General features: G+C 39.2%; 1 protein-coding gene across 3 annotated transcripts in view; it reads right to left on the bottom strand.

Annotated features, from left to right (window-relative positions):
- The window catches only part of SLIT3 (slit guidance ligand 3), a 472,709-nt gene that overhangs the window by 84,544 nt on the left and 369,087 nt on the right, over nucleotides 1-19,078 (bottom strand). For all 3 annotated transcript variants that reach the window (XM_042880662.1, XM_042880663.1, XM_042880664.1), the window contains exons 18-21: nucleotides 16,158-16,301; nucleotides 12,863-13,006; nucleotides 7,683-7,846; nucleotides 5,402-5,534 (exon numbers count right to left, since the gene is read on the bottom strand). In XM_042880662.1, the coding sequence (XP_042736596.1) occupies nucleotides 5,402-5,534; nucleotides 7,683-7,846; nucleotides 12,863-13,006; nucleotides 16,158-16,301 (585 nt within the window). The remainder of the gene's footprint in view (nucleotides 1-5,401; nucleotides 5,535-7,682; nucleotides 7,847-12,862; nucleotides 13,007-16,157; nucleotides 16,302-19,078) is intronic.

The raw sequence follows: 19,078 nt of genomic DNA, 5'->3' as shown, positions 1-19,078 counted from the left end.
CAGAATTATTCCTGAGAGTGTAGGGGCAAAGCCCAGTAATAAGACTCTCTGCGGGTACATCTAAATATGGAGGAAGTTACAAAAAACAAATCCAACAAAACAACGGGATAATGTAGAGGAAAGGTTGTAATTTCTAATTGTTTCTAATGCTTAGCCAAAGTAAGATGATGTACATGACATCTGGTGTGCAAAGAAATTCTGGCATGAATGAAAAAAATTATGTCTAATTTTAACACGCAGAGTCAAGTTATTAATACAGAGAGACAGAGTCAAGAGTGGGTGTCAGTGCCTTAATGCAGACATGCTGTCTAGTATTCCGAACAACCTCCTTTGCTTCCTAAAGTCTCTAAAGTCTGCACTTTAATGTATCAGATTGGAAATTGTTTTTTATCCCATGAATGCTGCTGGGAATCCTGCAGTCTGAATAACAACCTGTAGCCAACAGGTAACTACCAGAGTCAAAATAGGAAAAAACTCCACAAAACACATGCTCATGTTCTTACAGAACAACACCAATCGTGTGTCAGAAAAGATTCCTAAAAACTCACAGGAGCACTAAAGGCAGAAACCTTTAGGAGGTTTAGCACCCGGAGGGCAGGTGCTGTGGGTACAGCCAAGCATTGCTCGCCCCTGCCCCACCTACACCAGGTCCTGGAGCCCAGTGCTCACAGCCTCCAGGCGCTCACCCAGCACCTTCCACAAGCACTGACTTCGTGTATTAAACATTTAGAGCTATGCATAAAAGATGACAAAAGCATCATGTAACCATCTGAATTACCTGGACATTTTTTCTACTGAAATGACCATTGAGCCATAAAGCTGAGCTCACAGCAGCAATCTGTGCTACAAGGAGAAACTGGAGAGAGGAATCAATTATCAGGCAGTAACTGACACAGCACAAAGCCTTTTCTTTAATTTCTTTGAATATTCCGATTACAGATTGTTATATTAATCCAAATACAGATTGTTATACTAAAAAAAAAAGAGAGAGAGAGATTTGACAATTTTATGCAGCTCTAAAAGTTATTGTTGAAACCTTTTCATGCAGGATGCAGTATGCTAACATTTTGATGCAAGTTTTATTTCCTGAAAAAGGTGGCCTTGAATAGAACTGGTGTGAAAGATGAAATATGTGAGGATACCACACATCTGCAAAACATGAATTTTAAGAGTTTCAGTTACAGTTTCCTGAGAAGAAACGCAATTCAAGCACTGATTCAGGTACGAGTCTGGATCTTACATTTAAGAAAGGCTTGGAAAATTGGATTCTGGATTTTGCTGCACTGATATGTCAGACCACCACCCACATGGTTGACACACAGAAATGTGACCGTGTTTGTGATATAAGTGAAGGCCCTGAAGTTACACTTAACTTTATTCTCTTAATGCTAAAATCACCTTTCTGACATGCACTCCAACTTCACTCATGCAAAATATCATTTGAGACTGCTGATCTATTTAACTGTTCTAAACAGATGGCTGCAGATTTTAGTTCTAGATTTGAACTGCAGCTAGAATATTCTTCTGTAGACCTATCCATTCCCTCAAGTGGGAGAGCTTTGCTTTGCTGGAACAGGCAGCAGCCCAGAGGCAAATAAGGAAGAGTTGAAAGGCTGTTGGATGGATTCCTCACCACTCAGCCTCTACTGAAAAGTGCAATGCAAAAAGGAACTGACCAGGCTTGCAGGCAAAGAAACAAAGCATGTCGAGGAAAAAACATAAGCACGAGAGAAGTTTGTAAGGAGAGAAACATCCAAAGCAAGTACAAAGATTAGTATGTATTAATATAAATCACGAGCAGTGATGTATGGTTGATGTCTGAGAATCCCATCACTGCTCTCATATAGCACAGTGCCATGACAACACTGGGTCTAGAGATGACACTGTCCACACGACTGCCTTCAGCTTTTTCCCTCAGTGCAAACTGTTACTTCCTGTAGGTCTATAAAAGGAATAGGATCTTGTCAGATAAGACTGTACTAGAAATAGAACATGAGTTTATCAGAAAAAAAGACCAGCACTCACACACTGAAGTAATATGTAGATGGAAAAAGAGCATGGGAAACTTAGTTCAAACAGACTTTAAAAAAAGAGAGAAAAAGAGAAGAAAGCCTAGAACACAAAGCAGGAGTGAGGTTGTTCCAAACGAGCTCACTGCATAAACACGTGTTGAACTGCTGGACAAGAAAAGTGGCCGCGGTCAAAGAATGAAGGCTTCTCTTCAGAGCAACTAAACAAAGGGAAAAAATGCAGGCAGTATGTGTATATGTATTTATGAAAGGAATCTGGAAGAAACAATACGGTATTTCCCTATTCCTAGGAAGCTGAACACCCCATGATGATGAGTTCTGGGAAAGAAGCTCTGGGAAATACAGATTTCTTGTACTGTCATCCATTTAGAAGGCAGGAGTCTCTGTGGTCTCCCCAGCTCTGTTCTGTGTGGAAGCATCCTCTGCCAAGGCAATCCCTGCTCCCAAGGGACTGCAAACCAAGCACAGGTACATCTCCTGCCACTCCAGCTTTAAACAGGAGGGAGATAATAGATTTCCCATTTGCTGTCGATGTCCACATTCAGAACAGAGAATCAGGACGAAGCTGGAAGGGGTGAGCCCAAATCTCCAGTACACCATATCACAAACATTTCAGCTGAGCACAGTGAAACGAAACCCAGCAGAGGTTAAATAACCTTTTCCCTGCTTGTCCAGGTCAGAGTTACGTACATCTTTTCACACTGGTATTTAATGTCTGTTTTACACAAGGAAAGAATTCCTGCTTCGAGGTTATTTTAAGACCTCTAAAAGAATTTAAAAGATTTCATGAGAAAGTTGTATTCACCCTCAGCAGATTGGTTTATCCAGATACATGGCAGTGTTTTCTTTTTTTAATCATGTTGTATAAAAACATACTGCAGGCTAATAGAAAACACTGCAGCTAATGTGCCTTGTAAGAGATTGAAGTTTATAAATGCCAGACTGGCACATTCATAAAAGTCCCACTGAAAAGCTCCCCTGTATCCCATCACCTTTCAGGCCACCCACAAGGGAGCTGCGGGCTTTGAGGACAGGAGGCTCTTCATGCCGCGTCCCTTCCTTGGCACAACCTCTGTCCTTAGTGGCTTTGTGCTATGGGGGAGGCATGGGCCCATGCACTGCCTGCAGGTTGCTGGCCTGACAGTGCAGAAGGGGAGAATGGCAGAAGCGGAGAAAGGCAGAATGAGCTGAGGTAACATGGAGAAGGTTTTTTCTCTCCCAGAGCAGCTCTGACTGCTGTACTGGTTGGGAAAGGCGAAGGCATCCTTGCCCTGGAGAGAGTGATGGCTCTCCCTGGCCATGTGAAATCATGTCTGATGCAGCAGGTAACTCATGTGCTGTGCAGTTCCTAGTGTCTGTGACAATCTTTGGCAACATACTTCAGCCTCTAGACACAGCTGAAGGGATCTGGGACTGCGCTGTGGGAAGGAGGGCATTTTGGTGTGAGGAGTGTAAACTGACTGAACAAAACTAACCACTGCGTTCAGACAGTTATTGGGTTCAGTCTGCCAAACAGCTGTGGTCCTCAAAGTGAGGCAAGAGGTGGAGTCCCACAGGAGATGTTGATTGCCACAGCAATTATGACAATTCTCAAATAGAGAACAGTAAAAACTACACGCTATTAACTTGATACATTGTCTTCTAGATTATGGTTAGCATGCTAAGCTGGAAGCAGAAGAAAGGCAAGTAAGACTGATTTTATTTCATTTTGTAAATTTTGTTCTTTTCACTGTTTTCACAAATTTTTTTGCTTCAGTAACTGCAGCTCATTTTTTGGCATAGATACATATAAGGAGTTCAATTTATGTTGGTTGAGAGAAAAGTGATCAGGATTGAACTGGGAGACAGTTGGGACAGATTCAAGATTGTATTTGCAGAACATGAACAATTCTGAGCCAGCCTGTCCATGGCTGACTGTGTTCTGCTGACACATTTCTGGATTGAAAGCAGAAAACAGAACTAGAAGCTTGCATAGCCATGAGGCTCCTACTGAAGAAGACAGTCATAGTAAGCCTCTATGAACTCAAACTGCTCAATTCCAGGCTACTGCCTCAATTGCCAAAGAAATAGCTTAAGAAATGTAGCAGTTTTCAAAAATGTGAGATTAGCTTCACTCTTTGTGAAAATTATGTTGTCAGTGTATCGGATAGTATCAGTGAAACCCGACATGCAAAATTTAAGGATAAAAATTCCTCAGAATGGCAGTGGAAATCAAAGCAAAATCTGTGCTATCTTATTCTTGGCAAGTCATATTTGAACAAGAACAAGATCTGAACAAGAAAAGAGTAGAAACTGTATAGATTCTTTATCATGGATGACAATATATAAAGTAATACACAGGCCTGGACTTGGCTTTGGATTCAAACCACTTCAAACATACCCAGTGTTCCCATGGATGTATTAATCTGTAAAAAATATCCACGTTATTTTTAATTCCCACACACACTCTCAGTCCACTCCCCATTAAAGCAACAAGGCCCTATATTTGACTACAACATAGCTAAAAACAGACAAACCCCCTTCAACTGCAAAGGAAGTAAAAGAATGTGCATTTCACTCATCAGTTGCCACATTACTGAATGGGGTAAAGCAGAAATGATTTTCATCCATTACAAAATTCAGTGAACACAACAACTAACTCAGCCAACTACATTCATACAGAACTATTGATGAGCTTGTAAAAAGCTTCAGGAACAATTCACCTGGGATAGATTTGAATAAGTATCTATAGGAGAAAAGCTCTGTATTTCCACTGCCAACTGTTTAAGCCAAGCAGTGCCACTAAGGTATTTTCTTTCTTTGGAAAGAATCAAAATCCAGTATAATAGTAAGGAGTAGTTGAAAAGAAGCTTAGAAAGATAGTTCTCAACTAGGATTTGTTTACTTTACCATGTAATCTAATTATCAGTTATTTTAGACATTTCATGAGGCTTGGAGAAAACTCATTGTTTGTTTCCATCACATGGCAGATTTTTTTCCTCCTCTCTGTCTCCTTAGAGGATAATTAGCTCACAGCTGCGTAAGTCAGGAATACATTTTCATCGTCCTTTCAAAATGCCTATCGTGAGTTCAGGCAGCTCAGAAGCACTACGGAATCATTTGATACTAATACATGCACTTGTTCCCAACAAAGAACTAATGAGTGCAAGGACAGATGAGCTCTGTTCCCACTGTACAGCAATGCAGTTGGTCACGGGACAAATAAATGTAAAAATAACAACAGTTAAAACGTACAGAAAGCACCACAACACAAAATACCAGCCACTCTGTCACTGAAGTCAAAGGTAAAAGCCCCAAAGGACCCACAAAGCTTCCCCACAATGTAATGTCATGAACTTCTCATGAAAGGGGCCACGTGAAATGTAACTTACAGCTCAGTCACATCTTTGGGAATTCCTTTGGGCATTACTCGCAGCCCTTTGTTGCTGCAGCGTACCACCGAGTCCATGCAGGTACACTGGGAAGGACATGGAGGAGAAAGCAAGCAGCTGCTTTCATCGTTACCTGCAGAGGAGAAATGGGATGCTCAGAAGGGAAATCAGCTTTCAACGCAGCCTGATGCACTTTGACAGCAGATTCTTACAAGGAGCAGTGAGGAACATCCCTGAATCCAGGCTGACCATCACAGAATTTTGAAGTTGCTCTTTGGATCAACATACAAGTTCTTCAGGCAACAAGAGCAACAGTTGAAAAATGGAATGGCCGCATTTTTAAATAAATATATTACATATATATTTTCTCCCAAGCAGTATCTACTTCTCTGTAATCTTTCAAATACTGTAAAATCAGTTATGTGAATCCTAAATCCTTCCCCTGTCCCCAGGATGGACATGGTGAAATGGATAACATGTTGTCCTCAAACTCATCTAGATAGATGACATTCACGATCTACTCTGTTCAAGGAAGACTTTTCTATAAATTCAATTTTTAGACGTTAATTTCTTATTTTCTAACATCAGCCTGGCACTTCATTTATCATTTGAATTGAAAATCTCATTGCTTTTGACAGGAACAACCAGGCAAACAACAAACTGAGCAGCATACTTCCAACTGCTGGCTGCCCATCTGTGCACACATAAAAATATCTACATTTTCCAAAAATGGATTCAAAGTTCCATAAACAGATTAAATCCCATAATGGAAGAACAATAGGTTCTGCAGAACAAACCAAGTCTTTGAAGTTAAGAACACTCAGGCATGGATTTTCCCCAAAAACAACAGGCTTTACAAAACATGAAGCAAATGCATAATACAGTATCATGATGTATATGGAAGAAAACACTTAGTGGCACATTCTGTAGATGACAGTGAGGGGAACCACACAACTGTTTGAGAGTACAGGCAGCCTGAGTGGACCAGTGCCGAGACACAGGGCTGCAATCCAGAGCACAGTCAGCCGTCATTACGTGCCTTCAGTTGTTAAAAACTGATGCAAGGACTAATTGAGACTGATCTGTTTCTTCCTTCTCCCTGCTGGATGTACCCATGAGAATTGAGATTAAAGAATAGGAGTGGAACTCCTGCTACAAGATAACAAAATTACCCATAAATGTATGGGCAGGGAGTCATTTGTATTCAGTGGGATGGAGAGGCATGACTAGTTTACAAAAGAACAGGGATTCTTTTTTTCTTTTTTTCTCTCTAGTTGAGCTTTGCAGATGGAAACAAAATTCAAAGCCTTTCGGAAACCTGCAGAAAATGTATTTTATGCATATTCAGCATATTCCATTTTCCCCTGAATTCTGTTTTTCACATCCTGCCACCACGTACCTTTCATTCACCACAGCTGTTTCACTGCCTGTGCAATGGAGAAAGCTCCATGTGCAATGGAGAAAGTGTGGAATGTCATTTCATTGACCAGGATTTTTACTTTCCTAACTAAAAGCTAATTATTCCTTAAAGACTAAACTTGGTTCCCTTGTGCTCTGAGTCCAAAGCATTTGGGCCTGCTGCCAGGTTGCCTGACTAGGGCAGAAGTTCATTTCAGCTCCAAGTAGGAAACTCACATTACTCTCAAAGTCTCTTTAGAGGTATGAGTACCAACACATCTGAGCCTTAAAGCAACTACAACCTACAAGTTAGTTAGCAGTGTTTTCGTCTGTCAGTTTTTCTTATTTTCCTTAAATTCTGCTTGATCGTAAGAACTACCTGAAGAATAATGACATCTAAGGAATTTCTTTTTTCATTTGTAACATATGGACATAGCAAGGCACTAAGCATCACTGAGTCTTAAAGGACCATCTGCATTTTTTTTTATTATTTCCCTGCATTCATTTGCTAACGGTTAAACCAAGCAGTTCCCCAAATACAGAATAAATTCCAATCAAAGATCACTCCCACAGGCTTCAAAGAATTTTAACTACGTGCATGAATAAGGAAGTGGGAGGAAGAGCTAGGGTTATATTGAGATTACACAGATCAGAGCATTTGTCTTTCATGAAATTGTTCTTTAAGTGAGGGTAGTGGAAATGCAGAATGTGGACAACAAGAATGAAAGTAAACTGATAGGGAACAGTGATCTTCGGCTGTAGAAGGCTGTCTTCATCATCATTAAACAGAAGTGTTCACCATGGATTATTGCCTGATAGGCAGGGAGGTGCTGACGCAGGGTCAGCATTACCACAGACACCAAATTGGACTGGACTTTCTTACCCTCACAGGTGAAATCCTGGGTATCTACATCTTGGATTGGAATATCCTTCAAGAAAAAGGGTTTCAAGCAGCGTGGATTTCCACTGACAATTCTCTTCTTCCTCAGCCACTTTCCCAGCCAGGCCAAATGACAGTTACAATTAAAGGAGTTAGCCAGCAAATTGCTGAAACGGAACAAGACATAATTGCATCAAAAAAAGAACATACAGAAATACTTAAATAAATAGTGAAAAAAGACAGGTTCCACGTCCAGACTCTTTCCTGCCATCTGTTTCTGTGAGATCCTGTTCTGTTCTACAGACAGAGCACATGCTATGCAGTTTTGATAGGAATTAGGGTTGTAGTAAAATATATATGCATATAAATATATGTTTATAAACCAAAGTACTTACTGCTGTATCTATTATTTAGATGCACTTGCATCACCAACAGGGCTTTACTCACAAGTGTATTTAAGCTCAAGCTATAGCCCACACTCAAGCCTAAACTCAATTCACACAGTGGCACATATATGCACGATCTTCAGAGGGGTGACTTCAGCTGATGCCACACAAAAGCTTAGCATACACCTACAGTACTGTCTCACATGTGCAGTGGGGTGGGAGCTTCTTTTGGGTTGCTTACAGAAATAGTTGCATAAAGGTTGCCTGCATGCACATACGTATATACCCACAGATGTATATTAAGCAGCGCTGTCAGCTTGGGCCACTCCTTATGAAATTTCCCTTCTATGCTCAGTACTATCTGAAAAACACATGATTTACTGCTTTCTGGACTTCACGAGGTCTGCATCAAATTGCAACGACTCCAGAATATCCTTCCAAAACAGCTTCAGCTTTGCTACAGCACTATGGTGTGCAGGACACAAAGAAACACACTGACAGCCTCTCTAAGAGGAAGGGATCTATAGCACAGCTTGTTTTAGCAGTATTTGAAAAAAGAAAGCCCTATCCATTCTCTTGTCAGGCCACAAAAGCATAGATGTCACAGCCATTTCTCAGTGGGACACCTGTAACATAGATATCGGTACAGAGAAGCAATTATTCACATGCATTTCTTAATAGCCTGCGTTTCTTGAAAGGAGTGTAAGGTGACACTTATTTTGAACAAGGATATTTCTAAGCTAGTTAGAATTAGAGTTGAGAATCCTGTACCAAAACTCGTATATATTATTTGTGTGTGTTTCATAATTAAATTTAAAATGAAGGCAAGAGGCTGACAGTCCTGGTAAAAGAGAAGGCTGACTCTTTTTCTGCGCAAACACAGAGAGAATCAATAGCCTGAGTTTAGGACTCCATACTGAAGAAAAATGAACCGTCAGAGCCTCACGTATGGAAAATGCAGTGTCCAAACTAATGCTGAGGGAATTCTCACATCATACGTATGTCCAAGGCTTCTCATTTCAACAGAACAGAAAAATAGATTATCATGAAATTCCTCCGTAGCACATCATATCTTAAAACAAAAAATGTTTCCTAAAGAAACACACACTTCAAATACAGGTGCAGTAGCTGAAGGTCTTGGAAATCTTCACTTGCAACATACCTTTGGAAACCTAAATGTGTAGCCAAGATCACATTAGGTTTTCAACCAAGCAAATCCTTTGGAATGCAATAGTGCTGAAGGTGAAAACATCTGGCACAGCTAAGGTGCAGCAACAAGAAAACAAATCCAAACAAATTCCTAACTGATGTAGGTCCTAGGTCAACATGACATCAGCAAAACGTGAGTTACAGCTGCTCTCCGTGTCAGAAAAGCACACTCCAGTCACTGCACACTACAATCACTGCAGCAGCCAGGAGTTCTGCATCTGTAATTACATGGGGAGCCAGCAGAGACTGTTGTACGTGTTGTAGAGGAGAAACAGGGACTACAGTACTCAGTTGAATGCTTGATAATACGAATGCTCAACCTACTACATACTGACTAGGATTTGGTGGCAAGGCTAATTTGCTGTATAAAGATGAAAAAATAAAGAGGTTATGAAGAAGCTTTCAGTTGGAACATGCAGAAATAAAAGCATCCATCTAATTTTGGTTACTTTCTTTCTGAATTATTCTCTTTTTTTTTTTTTAATCCATAATGGGTCCATATGCAGGGCACCTCATGTACTTTCCATACGGACATACTTTGGCATGAAGTGTGTTTAAACCAAGAGTTTAGACCTCCAAACCTAAGTGAACCATTGCTTCAAACATCATTTGTTTCACTGATGGAAACGAGTGAGATCATATTCACAGAACAACTTCCATGACACAAATCCTTACAATGAAGTCACCCACAATTGGAAACAAGCAGCAGGTATATGTAATCAGGTTACTAGAAAACATGCAGCTCAGAAAGTAAGGAAAAACTTGCAGAAACATTCATATGGTCAGCCTACAGATCACTCCCATCAGAATAGTAATTATGCCCATTTTATAGAGGTTTCTTTAACTTCATGTGTTACTGCCCATTAGCCAAGCAGCAGCAACTATCCACAAACCCTCACCTTTTTTCTTGGCAAACACAGGTTAACATATCACTAAAAATATTAAATCCTTGGCTTACATTTGGATTATACTTTTCCTAGCAACCAAGCAACATATTAAATGAGTGGAGAAATAAATCTGTTGTTCTGAAAGTCAAATAAATGCAGGGAAAAATGTTAAAGATTTATCTTGTCACAATCACGTGTTCTACTGCCACTTTAGTGGCACTTGAATTTCATCCTCTGTCCAACTGAAGACCAGCCTCTTTCTTCTTTGTTTAATATAAAGGTGACGTGAGCACATATATACTCTTTCCAAGGCAAAACTGTGAGATTAAGGATCTCTGAAGTGTCACATTGGACAAGAGATCCCCTACGTGACTTGAAAAGCAACTGAAAGTCTAGGACAGCCAATTGTTTTCATAATTTTATCTTGGAATCTGGCTGTTCAAGTGAACTTATCACAAACATTGGGAAAATTGTTTTAAAAATTCATAATTAGTAATCAGAGTTCCCACATGCACTATTTAACCACTGTAACAGAAGCAAAGCAATCACGCTTTTAGCAAAGATGTCTTACTAACATTAAATTCATAAGTGCTTCCTCAAGGACACAAACATATTTTCAAAATCAAGGGTGAATAGAAGTCTTGAGAAATGAAATATTCATATCCTACTACAAGCGTCTCTGTTAAAAATTGCAAAGGATAGAATATTAACCCTTTACATGAATTCTGGTGACTTGCTAGAAAAACATGCTGAAACGCGTCTGGATATTGTTGAAATTAGGCTGAATACATCTTGGGATTCAAGTAAAGTTTATGAGAGAACAGTTGCATGCTTAAGTCATGAAGAGGCAGTTCTGCTTACAAACATGCCCAATTGACACTATAAGGACTGAAAGACATGACCGAATACCACGTATACAAAAGTGCAGGTGCACTTCCAATTAGGATGCTAAATACATATTTTGACTAGTAACAATCAATAAGAACTGCTATTTTTTTCCTCAGTAATTTACAAAATTGATGTTTCTCCACTACTGAAAACCATTAGCACATTATTTTCAGAGCTGTCCATGTTTTGATAGTATCAGTGAGGCTGCTACACTAAGCAATAATAAAAGGAGCAATGTTTTTTTAAGAGCTGTAAATACACCAAGATAAAAAAAGGAAAGAAACGTTAAATTTTGTAGGTTCTGGCTCCCACTGGCAGATACAGAGTTGAGTCATTGCAAATCCTAATTAACTCGCAAGTGTGGGCTGAATGGGGAAAGCAGTCATCGTATGCATCTTCAACAGTGTTGTCATCTCACGTAACTACCTACAATAGAGTGCTTCTAGGAAATGAACACATTTGCATTTCGGATTCATTTGTGAAAGATCATTATGCCCTGTTATGTCCCAGTGTCACAAGAAGTCAAAAGCAAACCTCCTCCTGCCTGTACTGTTCGTGGATCACCTAAAAATGTACAGAATGTAAAAATGAACAAAACTTTTCTTCAAGACACCAGTAGAAACTTGCCATGACCAACACGATACTCAGCCAGGGCCAAAGCAATGCAGTCTTATTACGAGCAGCTTTAGCTTCTCTTGCTATAAATTCTAACATTCGTCATCTGCAGCTGAAAAAAGGAAACTGGGCATCTTCTAACAAAATATGACAAAGACACATCCATGCAAACAAGGCAGGGACTTTACAGACTGATTCAGAGTTACAGCTATGAAGGAAATACAGAAGCAATCGTGCAATAAGCAGGCAGGCACTGCTTGCAGCACTGAGAGAACAAGCTTTCAGTAACTACCACTAGATTTGACCCATGACTTGAAAACAGTCAATAAAAATAATCTGGTTGTCTTTATTTCTTTGTCCTCCAGCTTCAAGGGGGCTTTTGGGGCTACAGAAAATAAATGAAAACAAAATCTAGGTTCAAAACCTGAAATGCAATAGCTCCAATAGTTTGTTTTTATTGGACAATTAGGGTCTATTTTCAGGGCAGTGTGAAGTGAATTAATCAGACAACTTCCACTTACAGCAACATCAGGGTCCACATTCACAGCTGGAAACAAAGAGCAGACTTTCTCTCCATATTTATCAATCTGTACTTTATTAAAATGGACACATTGTAAGAAGTACAGAAGAATATTTTAACAGCAATGGAACTGCTTCAAAGAAGTACTGAGAAATATAAGACAATTATCAGAAAAGCTTAGATTAGAAATTTCAAATTCACATTCAGCAGGGCTGGAGTATTTTGTCTTATTAGGCTCTTCTGAAAATCTACGCATTAGCTACTTGTTTTCTTCTGATATTTATCTTATTCGACTGAAATCCAAGAAGGCTGCCGTTACAAAATTACTCCACTGAAACTAATGAAGCTATGGGGAGCTCAAGTGTAAGATAAGCTACGCAGCTCTGAATCTGAAGAAGCTGCTTTACATGAACCCTCCGGTGCACTGCACTAACACGGCAAAACACGCAGTCATTCTGCCTGAAATTGGCAACATCAAATTGGCAACAGTTCTAATGGTTTTATGAATGATACCCTGATGGTTTCAAACCTGTGATTTCAGGATAGGGTTTTCTTTCTTTAAATGAGGTTTTCCAAATAGGAATAAGACTTTTGATTTTGAAACTCAAATGCTGTCTCCTTATAAAGAAAGTATGGAACAAAAACACCACAACATGTTCACATTTTAAGATAACTTACATTGTAGACAAAGAGACTAATGTGCTGAAGGCTCCAGGTGTGATGGTGCTGATGTGATTGTCGTACAGAGAAAGAAGCCTCACCGAGCTCAGTCCAGCAAAGGTGTCATTGTTTATGCAGCTGATAGAGTTGCTCCTCAGCATCCTGAAAAGATTTAAGAAAGAACTTAAGAAATATTGGGAGTGGGTACAGTTTCAAGCTAGGATGTTCAGTTTCTAGGGCATCAACAGATGGTTTGGCAATCACTAGGCTCCATTTTTATTGACTGCTGTAGGACTAAACAGCCAGAGGAGGGCTAAACTCATGTAAACGTTGTCTCCTGAATTTAGAATGCATTTCCTCTACATAACATTAGGAACTAATGGAAAATTGACATGTGAAATTAGTTTGGAATTAACGTTATCACTAGTGGTAAACTTGAATTAAATACTCTCAAGTCTCTTGATTTACTAAGTGTCTGAGAGCAAGATGTATTTCAGAGATGCATTGAGAAAGGCTGTCAGAAATGTGTGACAGTAACACTAACTGCATTGCTTCTATCGTGGATGTAATCCACAATGCAAAAGCATGGAAGGAAAGAGAGTCCTTAGCAGAAATGAAGGGATAGCTTAAGAAACATTTCCAGATGTAAAGCAAGCTCTGAAATCCTGTTAGTATCACTGACAGGACAGATAACAGTAACCATTCCATAACTGTTTTATTTTTGCTCTGTGTTTGTATCAGACGAATCAATGCTGTGTATCAGAAGATATCTTTCTCTGAGTTGTTATGGTAACAATGAACTCCACGATAATTTCTAATTAATTTAAAAGACTGTAGTGTCTTGTTTCTCTCCACAGCAAAAAAAGGCTTATGAGTATTTGTTACAATTCATGCCACTCAATAGCTGGATCTGTAAACATCACCATTGTAATATCTCTACTTAGGTGAAATATTACTTAGTAATTAAAGCACACAATCAGAAATATACAGAATACATGCAGCTCATGCTGCTCTGAATTGAGGACTGTTCATTCTATGGTATCACATTCTTGCAGTGAACAACGAAAATTCAGACTCTGTCAGAAGTCTGGCCTGCAATCTCCTGCAAGTTGGGCATTTAGGTATTAGATCAGTAGACTTTTCAGAAACACCAAAGAGAGATTAAATATAGCAAAGAAATCACAGTGTAATCACAAACACTCAGTGTGTAAGACCTGGATATTGCACTGCTTTAGCATTACTCTTCTCTGCATATAATAATCATCACAGCCACCACAGTCTCAGTAGTTTCTGTGCTGCAACAGGAACGAAGCTTTCAGAAAAATCCCAGACACAGAACTCACACCTTGTACATGGAGTACTAAGCTGCTTGAAAGCCAGGTCACAGGCTCCAAAAGGTGAGTGTAAACACAAAAAATAAGACCTTCAGTGGCTTTGGTCACTTCAGGAAATTCATATATTGAAGCAGTAGGAAACATTTTTTCAGTTCTGTAAGTGAAGTGTCAGACAGTAGTTCTGAAAGGTGGTTGGATTACAATATATATTTCATGGTGATCTGTTACATTTTAGGAAAAAGTCTTTTAAGAACTGGACTACAACTCTGTCCAGCGTGGCCTCTTCACAAAAGGTCTTAACTTTAGTGTTCAGAACAAGTTAATCAATGGATAGACATACACGTCCTTCAAGCTTAAACCTTTCCTTTCATACCATGGTATACCATGCACTGTGTGCCCTTCCTGAATGAAAACTTATACTTACAGATCCTCATTTCATGCTGTGTGTATTTAGACTGCTTTATCAGCTAGGGAGAAATGTAGGTCAGGTCAGCAGGACCTGAATATTAAGTATCTTTTTATTTAAAAAATGCTGACTACTCTTTTGGAGTATGGCTACAGACTGCTTTACATTACGAAAATCAATTTAGTATCTATGAACAATATTTTAAATTCCCTTAGTAAAATGCTTACATTAAAGACCAGATGGCTGTAACCACAGGAAAATAATGTTAAGGAAGAACAGAAGAAAAGATCCCTATTTGTCATTACAGGCCAAAGTCCTCCAAGTGAAGCCTGGATATTTTTTTCATACTTGTACTGAAGGAATTGTGCGATGATATTGTGCAACATAAGATGCATTTGCTGCTAATGATGAATACATTGCAGATTTTAAATTTCATTTTGATTCCTAGAGTCTTCATAATGACAGCAGCCACCTCATCAAGTGATTTCTTTCCACAGCAGGGAGACTGTGCAGAAGTGGGTATTTTTCACATGCAGATCATACTCATCGCTTGGCATGAATCTCTGCGGTCACCAGAGGCCTGACTGCTTCTCAGGATAGGGAAAAGGAGTTGATAGGATGCCATCTTGAAATCCTGTCTTTGAGCCTTCTTCCAATATATTTTTTAACTTGAAAGTAAATGAATGCTACTTACTATGAGTTTATGTATAAGCAATACTTATAAGAAGTAAATTGCAAAGTTGCTCTAAGAGCAAAAGTAACACCAAACTGATTTCTTATGCATTTGTGCTCTGTGCCTCATATGCACTGTCCCCAACAGCAACCATGTTAATAGTACAGCTGCAGGTATGTTTTATAGCACTTGGGGCTATCTGGACATCTCAAAGCCAAGTGTGCACTCATGGCCAGCTATTCCTGGTGCAAAGTCAGTGGGGCAGCTACCTTCTGCCATCAGGACCTGCAATAATTTGGTTAGGACCACCTTAAACTGCTTAGCTACACCAACTTTTGGTGGTGGCAATAATTCAAGACTTTTTTCTTTGTCTCCTGCTGATTTAATGTAGCTTATAGGATATTAAAAATTGCTTAGGTTCCTCCTCTCCTCTGAGGTTTGGTTTACACAGACCAACAATTCCAATTTGGATGGAGGGGGTTGTGGGTAGATGAACTAATAGCTAACAAATACATTCACAGAATCACAGAATTGTAGGGGTTGGAAGGGACCTCCAGAGATCATCGAGTCCAACCCCCCTGCCAAAGCAGGTAATTCCCACACACCTTGTTTCTATAGGAAATAGTGTAAGTATTAAGTGATTAAAAGCACCTAAATTTGGCAGGTTCACCATCAAGTTGCTCCTGAAACTTTTGAAAATCCGTTTTCTTCTACAGAAAGTACATCAATCTCTCACCTACTCAGGACTTTACTCAGCTATTTACTGCAGGTTCATCACACTGAAACAAGACACTGCGTTCGAGCTTGTTTTCTAGTAACAGATTTTAGCAAGCATAGCTGAATTTGAGTGTTCCCACTCAAGATACAGCGGAAAAGAGAAAGACAGGTGTTTGCACTCACAATGTCTTCAGCCCCGTAAGGCCCCTAAACATTCGTCCATGCACTGATTCCAGTTGATTCTCTGTCAGAATCAGCTCCTGAACTCCTGAAGCTCCATCAAACGTGCCTTCTCGAATCTCCTTGATCTTATTATTGCTCAGATTTCTGGAAAGAGACAACCAGTCACAAAAAGAAGAGGATTAGTGTTTCATTCAAAACACGTATCATCACACTGGAAAGGAGAAGGACAGTTATATGCTTTTCAGTGGTTATCTAGTAAAGCATGCAGTCAGCAAGGAGAGGATAGAGCAGCTCAGAAGTGTATTTAATGTACTTACAAATAGCTCTCTTCACTCCACTTATAAAAAATACAGATCAGATTATCAAGAGTATTTAAATCCATGGAATTACCAGCTCTAATACCTCATCTCATCGACGGTAAGTGTCTCAGACCTGCTATAAACTGGGTTTTTTAACACAGATTAGCATCCTTGAATTTACAGATTCTGCTTGGGACTGGGTGCTCAGCAGAAACAGTATTACTACCACTGAAATAGGGATCATCATATTGAAACATGTTTATTTAGCAAACCCCAGTCTTTATTTTAAACTGACCACTGGTATAAATGTAAAAAACTGTGTGACTGAATGCATCTGATACAAATTTTAACATGCGCACTCATGAGCTCTTAGGCATTTAAATTTAATACCATCTTTTAGAATGAAATGAGTATCATTTAACTCTCCGTTCACACCTACTGCAATACACAACATTGTTTTCTAAATATTTACTCTGCCTCTGCAGCCTCAAGATGTTTGTTGTAGATCAACACTGGAGAACTTCAGTCTAGAAAGTCAAATGAAGTCCCGATGGAATGAAAAGTGAATCTTCTGAATATTTCATGTTTGTGAAAAACCCAGTGAATAGAGAGCTTCTGAATGATAAAATGCCCTTAGAAATGCATAAAAATAAATGGCTCTTAATTATTTAAAACACTTATGTAAAAGGCCATAGCACATGAAAACCTTGGGCCTCAGTCCTTCAAGCACGCCCTTATGAAGTCCTGTACAGACTGTAGTGACTAATCCTATTTGTTTAGGCTTTTGACAGGCAGCACTATTTTTGTTTCACTGTCTACAATAAAAAAGAGAAAGTAAAAAATACACTCTTGTTCCCAAGAAGATGCCAAATTCCAACACTATTGCTAATACTGAACAATATCTTATTCCAGAAATGATCCCACTACACACAGCATGAGTAATAGTTTCAAAATCCAATTCCAGGTGATATAAAACAAATGACAAAGTATCAGCTTAGCACCTGGACTACAATGCTCAGAAGAACAGGCAATCTTGTTGGGATAAAAGTCGACAGAAGACATGGCAACAGGACAGCCTGGCCTCAGACACGAACAATGTGGGTCTTGCTCCTTTCAGAAGTCATCACTTAATTTAAAAATGTTGAGTCTTGGAGATATGTTTCAAGTGGGAAACTTGAGTATGCTGGTTTATGTCTGCTGAAATACTGTCAGACACTGGGCCCAGCATGTGGTCCATCACCTCTGTGCATTCTGTGACCAGAAAGGAGCATGCCAGCAATCAGCAAAAAATGATATAGAAGTGTATAGAATACTTAAATGCTGGTTTTGCTTTCCAGAGGTTTTGTACTTTGTGCTAACACTTACACAAAGACTTAATGTGAGTTAAAAACAAGTCAGGGATGGATATTCTGACATATGCATTTAATTTAGGGGCTCAGCTATTTCTATAATGGAAACGTTTATAGCTCAGCATCTCTTTTGAATACTGACATAAATAATTGCTCCCAATGATCCCTTTCATAGTTCAGTTCACACCATGATGCTCATTTGTACAGAAATAAATGTATAACTAAATAAATGTTTGTGGTGGGAAAGGAGCATGAGTTTTTAAAAGACTTTTGACTTTCAACTCACAGACTGCAGACTGACCTACATTTGTAGTTAAATGTTTTACTAGTTATTTTTTTACCATCTAAAAGATATTTAGTCATGTTTCCTAAAAATGGGTGCAATTTTAATGGATGATCATAAACTCAAGGCAAAAAATGCAAATACTGGCACCTTTACACCAGCCAAACCATCTCAATTTTCTTTGCTGGCAAGGGACCTCTGTAGAGAAGCAACTTTATTCATTAAAGTAAATAATGCCTCCTCATTTCAACAACATAAAATCATCCAAAAATACGCTCGCAGTTGCAGAAAAGCCCAATTATATGTACTCTTCCCATGCAAGAGATTTGGAAATCCAAGATTAAATAGTATAACAAAGTTGCAAGAGAAAAGATTTACAGTGGGTAAAGAAGATAGAGCCCTATAATACCACTTGAAGTACTGTCAATTACAAATTTCTTTATTTGTTTTCCCAAATTATCAGAACGCAGCAGAAAGTTGGTAGATGACAGCAATTACCCTTCTGAGTCAATATATCATCCCTACGGCCTTACCCACTAGAATAACAGGCATGAGAAATTACATACTTTGCAGTCTAGAATTACCAGAAAAAATAATCAACTGCTGATACAAATCTTGAAAAATAAAAGCAGTGGAACTTTTGCCTGCTCTGCAACTCAAGAGAGCTTCAGTCTGTCCTTCCCAGCACTAAAATAATGTTTCCTAGACGATGACTGCAGCACTTGACAAGGAACTTTTTTTTTCTATGAGAAAAATTCTGACAGGCTTTACAGCAAACCCCCATTATAGGAAAACCCCATGGTCTCACAGTGCTACACTTCTCTCAGGACCTGTTCTTGAAATACTGAAAGACAGTGGAAAAGGAGTCCTGAGTATTTCCCAAGGTACCTATGGCCTCTGGCAGGATCCAAAGAACACAGTCTGATAGTGATAAGGCAAAGGGGGAAAAGAAGGGAGATTTAGATTAGATATTAAGGGGAAATTCCTTAC

Source organism: Lagopus leucura, unplaced genomic scaffold (genome assembly GCF_019238085.1).
Source record: "Lagopus leucura isolate 7727_CA_CO unplaced genomic scaffold, USGS_WTPT01 Super-Scaffold_100027, whole genome shotgun sequence".
NCBI lineage: Eukaryota > Metazoa > Chordata > Aves > Galliformes > Phasianidae > Lagopus > Lagopus leucura.
This window is presented reverse-complemented; position numbering and strand designations above follow the sequence as displayed.